Here is a 7,604-nt window from a genome sequence, read left to right as displayed (position 1 = left end):
GCTCCACACAGCTGCACACACACACAGTTACACAGCTCCACACAGCTGCACACACACACAGTTACACAGCTCCACACACACACAGTTACACAGCTCCACACACACACAGTTACACAGCTCCACACAGCTCCACACACACACAGTTACACAGCTCCACACAGCTGCACACACACACAGTTACACAGCTCCACACACACACAGTTACACAGCTCCACACAGCTCCACACACACACAGTTACACAGCCCCACACAGCTCCACACACACACAGTTACACAGCTCCACACAGCTGCACACACACACAGTTACACAGCTCCACACAGCTCCACGCAGCTCCACGTGGCTCCACGCGGCTCCACGCGGCTCCACACAACTCTGAGGAGCGCCCCGCTCCACACACACACAATTAACAGTTCCACACAGCTCCATGCAGCTCCACACACCTCCACACACACACAGTTACACAGCCCCACACAGCTCCACACAGCTCCACACAGCTCCACACAGCTCCACACACACACAGTTACACAGCCCCACACAGCTCCACGCAGCTCCACACAGCTGCACACACACACAGTTACACAGCTCCACACACACACAGTTACACAGCTCCACACACACACAGTTACACAGCTCCACACAGCTCCACACACACACAGTTACACAGCTCCACACAGCTCCACACACATACAGTTACACAGCTCCACACAGCTCCGCACAGCTCCACATAGCTCCACGCAGCTCCACACACACACAGTTACACAGCTCCACACAGCTCTGAGGGGCGCCCCTTTCCCCCCCACAGCTACACGCAGTTCCACGCAGCTCTTAGGGGCTCGCACACACACACACACACACACACACACACACACACGAGCTCCACACAGCTCTGAGCGGCACCCCTCTCCACCCCACAACTACACGCAGTTCCACACAGCTCTGAGGGGCTCACACACACACACACACACACACACACACACAGCTCCACACAGCTCCACACAGCTCCGAGGGGCGCCCCATCCCCCCACAGCTACACACAGTTCCACACAGCTCCGAGGGGCTCCCACAGACACACACAGTTAAACACTTACACACAGCTCCGAGCGGCACCCCTCTCCCCCCAACAGCTACGCACAGTTCCACACAGCTCTGAGGGGCTCACACACACACACAGCTCCACTCAGCTCCACACAGCTCCGAGGGGCGCCCCTCTCCCCTCAACAGCTACACACAGTTCCATACAGCTCTGAGGGGACTCCCCCCAACAGCTACACACAGTTCCACACAACTCTGAGGGGCTCCCCCCCCACACACACGCAGAGCTACACACAGTTCCACACAGCTCTGAGGGGCTCACACACACACAGACACACACACACACACACACACACACACACACACACACACAGCTCCACTCAGCTCCACACAGCTCCGAGGGGCGCCCCATCCCCCCCCACAGCTACACACAGTTCCATACAACTCTGAGGGGGCTCCCCCCACAGCTACACACAGTTCCACACAGCTCTGAGGGGCTCACACACACACACACACACACACACACAGCTCCACTCAGCTCCACACAGCTCCGAGGGGCGCCCCTATCCCCCCCACAGCTACACACAGTTCTATACAACTCTGAGGGGGCTCCCCCCACAGCTACACACAGTTCCACACAGCTCTGAGGGGCTCACACAGACACAGACACACACACAGACACACACACACACACACAGTTCCACACAGCTCTGAGGGGCTCACACACACACAGACACAAACACACACACACACACACACACACACACACACACACACACACAGCTCCACTCAGCTCCACACAGCTCCGAGGGGCGCCCCATCCCCCCCACAGCTACACACAGTTCCATACAACTCTGAGGGGGGCTCCCCCCACAGCTACACACAGTTCCACACAGCTCTGAGGGGCTCACACACACACACACACACACACACAGCTCCACTCAGCTCCACACAGCTCCAAGGGACGCCCCTATCCCCCCACAGCTACACACAGTTCCACACAGCTCTGAGGGGCTCACACACACACAGACACACACAGATCCAAACAGCTCCGAGGGAACCCCTCCCCACACACATGCAGCTACACATAGTTCCACACAACTCCAAGGGGGCTCATACACACACACACACAGCACACACAGTTCCACACAGCTCTGAGGAGCACACACACACACACACGCACAGATACATACACACGCAGCTCCAAACAGCTCCGAGGGAACCCCTCCCCCCCCCACACACAGCTACACACAGTTCCACATAGCTCTGAGGGGGCACACACACACACACACACACACATGCACAGATACATACACACGCAGCTCCAAACAGCTCCGAGGAAACCCCTCCCCCCACACACGCAGCTACACACAGTTCCACACAACTCTGAGGGGGCTCACACACACACACACACACACACACACACTGTTCCACACAGCTCTGAGGGGCTCCCACACACACACACGCAGCTACACAGTTACACAGTCATACACATGCACATCCCCTACTCATGGCTGTGCATGTGCATACATGTAAGCAGATGCCTCCGCCAGGCACAGGTGTTTTACCCACAGCCATGTCCACACACACACAGCCTCGTGGCGCACACACATGCTGACCGTCACTAGCACTTATGGGGCACGCATCACACACCGTGGTTTAGATCTGTCTTCCTAGTCTGTATCCCATGCAACCCCACACACAAATTGGGCCCTACTCACACACACACACACACACACACACACACACACACACACACACACACGCATCCTGCACAGGAGGTCCCGCGTGGGGAGATGGGGCCGCAGGAGCCCTGCGATCAGAGCCAACGTTGGCCCTCATTCGGGACCAGCCCTGGCCATCGCATCCCTGGAGTGCCTGGGGGAGACCACAGACAGGCACCCAGGGGCTCGCCCGCCAGTTCCCACCTCCCCAAACCTGCCCCCATCCTTTCTTCTCGCGCCCTGGACTTGGAGCCAGGGAAGCAGAGGTGTGTGGGTGGGCCCTGGGCCCCTGCCCTGAGACTCACCCGGCCATCAGGCGTGCGTGGGCCCGAGTATGGCTGGGACTCCCCCATCAGCACAGGCCACACGTCAAAAAATTCCTGGGCAGAGAAGAGGCGAGGGTGAGGTGGCCGTGCGGGAGCTGAGCTGGGCCGGGCCGGGCAGGGGGTCCCCAGGTGCCCGAGGCCTCACCTTCTCCTTGGTCATGTCCAGGAGGCCCACCGAATACCGCTCGCAGTTCAGGTAGGCCCGCACCGTGTAGAAGGCCTTGTGGAACTGCCTCTCGATGTCCGTCAGCTCCTCAAACACCTTGTTGGCCGACCACAGCAGCACCTGGCGGGAGAGGTACACCTGTGAGCCTGCGACTACCCCCACCCCCGCGTCTGTCTGGCCACAGCGGCACGGGCTTGATTCATGCCCGACACACGTGTGCTCATGGATCTGACTACCTGCCCAGCTGCGGAGCCCAGCACAGACCCTGATGAGCGGCGCCATGGCCAAGGTTTCATCGGAGTGCGTGGCGCCCATGCGCAGAGGAGCCTGGGAGCTGGCTGGCCTATCCTTGCTCCCTTATGAGTGGAAGGTGGAAAGTGGAGCCCTCACTCTGAGCTTGAGAGGCAAAAATCCAACCAGCCCTTCCTCTTCCTGCTGCTCCAGAATCCCCAACGTCAGGCTGTTGCTTTTGGACGCCAGGCCCTCCTCCGCCATGCGTCCCAGAGTGAGGCTTTGAGATGCACTCCACGAGGTCCTGGTCAGCCCTGCGCAGCACGTCCCTTCGCACGGGCCCTGGCTGCTGGGTCAGACTAACCCTGGGGCCCGCTTTTCTCTGCCTCCTTGGTCAAGGCCCACACCCAGGCCCCGCATCCTCATGCTGGCAGCGGTGCTGGGTCTCCTACCGCGTGGCACCAGCTCCCTTTCCTCCTGCCCGCTGGCTCCCTGGCGGCCCTCTGAAGCTCCACCCTGGCACTCAGCTCATGGTGGGTTAGGACCAGGCTCTCCTGTTGCCAAGAGCAATGATATATTCGTAGCTTTATTTCCCAATGCGTTGATTTTATCTTTTTCTTTTTTTTTTTTAATTTGGGATGGAGTCTCACTCTGTCGCCCAGCTGGAGTGGAATGGCACAATCTCAGCTCACTGCAACCTCTGCCTCCCAGGTTCAAGTGATTCTGTTGCCTCACTCTCCTGAGTAGCTGGGATGAGAGGCACCCGCCACCACACCTGGCTAATTTTTGTATTTTTATCAGAGACGGAGTTTTGCCATGTTGGTCAGCCTGGTCTCGAACTCCTGACTTCATGATCCGCCTGCCTTGGCCTCCCAAAGTGTTGGGATTACAGGCGTGAGGCACCGCACCTGGCCTATTGCCTACTTTATCTTTAATTGAATAATGGTATGTATTTATGGGGTTCGGTGTGATGTTCTGACCTACGTATTTATTGCAGAAAGAGTCAGTAAAGCTAATCAACATATCCGTCACCTCACCAACTTAATTTTTTGTGGTGAGAACATTAAAAATCTATTTTCTAGCAATTTGGAAGTATATAATACAGCCATCCCTTGGTGTCCTCGGGGAAACTGAGTCCAGGACGCCATCTGGTACCAAAATCTGAGAATGCTCAAGTCCCGGAGTGAAACAGCCTAGTGTTTGCTCAGAGGCTGCACACGCCCCCGCGCTCTAAACCATCTCCGAGGACTTCAGCACCCAGTGCAAGACAGCGCCACGAAAATGTCTGTCCTGCTGTATTTCCTTACATCTGTGTTGTTATTAACTCAAAACTGTTCCACATAATAAATCCCAGAAGCAGAACTGCACTCACGAGCGCCCTGTGCACTGCGGCTAGCGCTGCAGTGGCCACCATGCAGTGCGGCTGACACGAAGCCTACAGCTCCAGCTGAGTGCTTTACACCCTCTGACCAACGTTTCTGCTTTCTCCCTCTCTCTTCCCGCCCCGGCTTTGACACCCGGGCCAGAGTCACAGTCACGGAGCCACAGTCACGGTCACAGAGCCGCCCTGGCCACAGTCATGGTCATGGAGCCGCCCTGGCCACAGTCATGGTCACAGAGCCGCCCTGGTCATGGTCATGGTCACAGAGCCACCTTGGCCACAAATCACAGTCATGAAGCTGCCCTGGTCACGGTCACGTTCACTGAGCTGCCTTGGCCAGAGTCACAGTCATGGAGCTGCCCTGGCCAGAGTCACAGTCATGGAGCTGCCCTGGCCAGAGTCACGGTCACAGAGCCGCCCTGGCCAGAGTCACAGTCATGGAGCTGCCCTGGCCAGAGTCACAGTCATGGAGCTGCCCTGGCCACAGTCACGGTCACAGAGCTGCCCTGGTCATAGTCATGGTCATAGAGCCACCTTGGCCACAAATCACAGTCATGGAGCAGCCCTGGCCACAGTCATGGTCACTGAGCTGCCCCGGTCATGGTCACGGTCACTGAGTCACCCTGGCCACAGTCATAGTCACAGAGCCGCCCTAGCCATGGTCATGGTCACTGAGCCGCCCAAGCCCTTGTCACGGTCACTGAGCCACTCTGGCCTCAGTCATAGTCATGGAGCCACCCAAACCACGGTCACAGTCACTGAGCCACCCTAGCCACGGTCACGGTCACGGAGCCACCCCAAGCCATGGTCACAGTCACTGAGCTGCCCTGGCCACAGTCACGATCATGGAGCTGCCCTAGCCATGGTCACGGTCACAGAGCCGCCCTAGCCACGGTCACGGTCATGGAGCCACCCTGGCCACAGTCGTAATCATGGAGCTGGAGCTGGTGCCACCCTCATCAGAAGCTCCCCAGCTTCCTGGCCCTTCTCTGAGTATGTCCGGCCCCCAGTGCTCCTGTGCCGATCAGGAGCTTTCGCCCCGTGCACTTGTGCAGAAGTCAGCTCAGTGACTGGAGTTACTGGGTCCAGACCAGGACTTAGGAAAACAGCAGGTGCCAATGGGGACCGCTCTCCATTGCCCCAGTGCCTGCTGCTCTGAGACACATTCAGTTGTAGATGTGTGGGAAAGCTGTTCTCCTCGCATGCCTGGTTCACTGTAGACGTGTGGGAACGCGAGGTGTGTCTTCCTCCTGTGCCTGGTTCACTGTAGACGTGTGGGAACGCCAGGTGTGTCCTCCTGTGCCTGGTTCACTGTAGATGTGTGGGAATGCCAGGTGTGTCCTCCTCCTGTGCCTGGTTCACTGTAGACGTGTGGGAACGCCAGGTGTGTCCTCCTCCTGTGCCTGGTTCACTGTAGACGTGTGGGAACGCCAGGTGTGTCTTCCTCCTGTGCCTGGTTCACTGTAGATGTGTGGGAACGCCAGGTGTGTCCTCCTCCTGTGCCTGGTTCACTGTAGATGTGTGGGAATGCCAGGTGTGTCCTCCTCCTGTGCCTGGTTCACTGTAGATGTGTGGGAACGCCAGGTGTGTCCTCCTCCTGTGCCTGGTTCGCCAGAGTCATTGGTGGAGGCCTGGCCCCACCGTTGAGCCCCTTGTGCCCTCCTCGCCCCCCCGCACACTCCATGCTCCTCTCACGCTCAGTCTCTCTCCTGCCGACCTCAGCGCCTTTGCACAGGCTCTGGCCTTTGCCTCCAGGCCCTCATCCCGGGCCCTCTTCCCAAAGCTCGGCCTCAAATCCTTTCCAGGAGGCCCTCCCTAAGCACCTATCAAGCCCCCTCGGCTCCCACTCCCCACTCAGTCTGACCCCACAGGAGTCCCGCCTCAGCAGGCCCTCTCAACCGCAGCCTCTGTGGGGTTGGGAGGCACGGATGCTGGTGCGGACCTCAGCCCTCTGTTGCTAAAGCACAGACAGGGAGTCAGGCATTTCCCCAATGCACAGCGGTGAGGACGTGGAGCTCTCACCAGTCCTGTGACCTCGGGAAGGCCACCTCATTCCTGGACCTGTTTCCCCACGTGTAATGCAGGAAGAGTGGCATTCTGCACTCAGGATTCGATTGCAGGCAGTAATGCCCGACACTCTCGAATGCCGCCTGCTCTGGGAGCTCCCCCTATGTGTGCGGCCGTGTGAGTCACCTGCGCATTCACCGCACAGATATTCTGCTGGGGACCAAGCCCGGGCTGGATGCTGGGCACAGCGCAGCTCACCCCAGTGGAGCTCAGGGAGGGCTGGCTTCACGTCTCGTCTTCTGAGTCATCCAAGAACATCGAGGGAGCCTTCGTCCTCCCAGCACAGTGTCCAGGGCAGGTCAAACATCCCCAGCCCCTGCCCCACCTGTGATAGCCACTGCTGTTGACCTCGCCGCCCCAGTGAGGACAGGCACGCAGTCCAGGGTGGCTCGAGCCCAGCAGCCCAGCCCTGAGGCCTCTGCCTTTCCTCTCTCTTGTTTTCATGTTTAATTTTCTGGTTAAAAGCCTGCTGGTGCACACAGCAATGGACTGCAGTGGGGCGGGCAGATTTTAACAGTGGCTCAGGGCTTCCTCCGTGCCCCCGTCAACACCCCTGTCTTCCGGAATGACTCTTCCCACCTCTGACTCGGCCTGCTCTGAAACTTAATCTATGCAGCCTCCCGAAGCCAGCCTTCTCCCCTCCACAGCCTCCACACGCCGGCCTTCTCCCCTCCAC

At 58.5% G+C, this 7,604-nt stretch overlaps 1 protein-coding gene across 2 annotated transcripts in view; it reads right to left on the bottom strand.

Annotated features, from left to right (window-relative positions):
• The window catches only part of PDE6B (phosphodiesterase 6B), a 54,888-nt gene that overhangs the window by 17,695 nt on the left and 29,589 nt on the right, over window positions 1-7,604 (bottom strand). For both annotated transcript variants that reach the window (XM_032253861.1, XM_032253860.1), the window contains exons 4-5: window positions 3,229-3,369; window positions 3,063-3,137 (exon numbers count right to left, since the gene is read on the bottom strand). In XM_032253861.1, coding sequence (XP_032109752.1) covers window positions 3,063-3,137; window positions 3,229-3,369 — 216 coding nt within the window. The remainder of the gene's footprint in view (window positions 1-3,062; window positions 3,138-3,228; window positions 3,370-7,604) is intronic.

This window comes from Sapajus apella, unplaced genomic scaffold (assembly GCF_009761245.1).
Source record: "Sapajus apella isolate SASKATOON/1434 unplaced genomic scaffold, GSC_monkey_1.0 scaffold85, whole genome shotgun sequence".
NCBI classification, from domain to species: Eukaryota; Metazoa; Chordata; class Mammalia; order Primates; family Cebidae; genus Sapajus; species Sapajus apella.
This window is presented reverse-complemented; position numbering and strand designations above follow the sequence as displayed.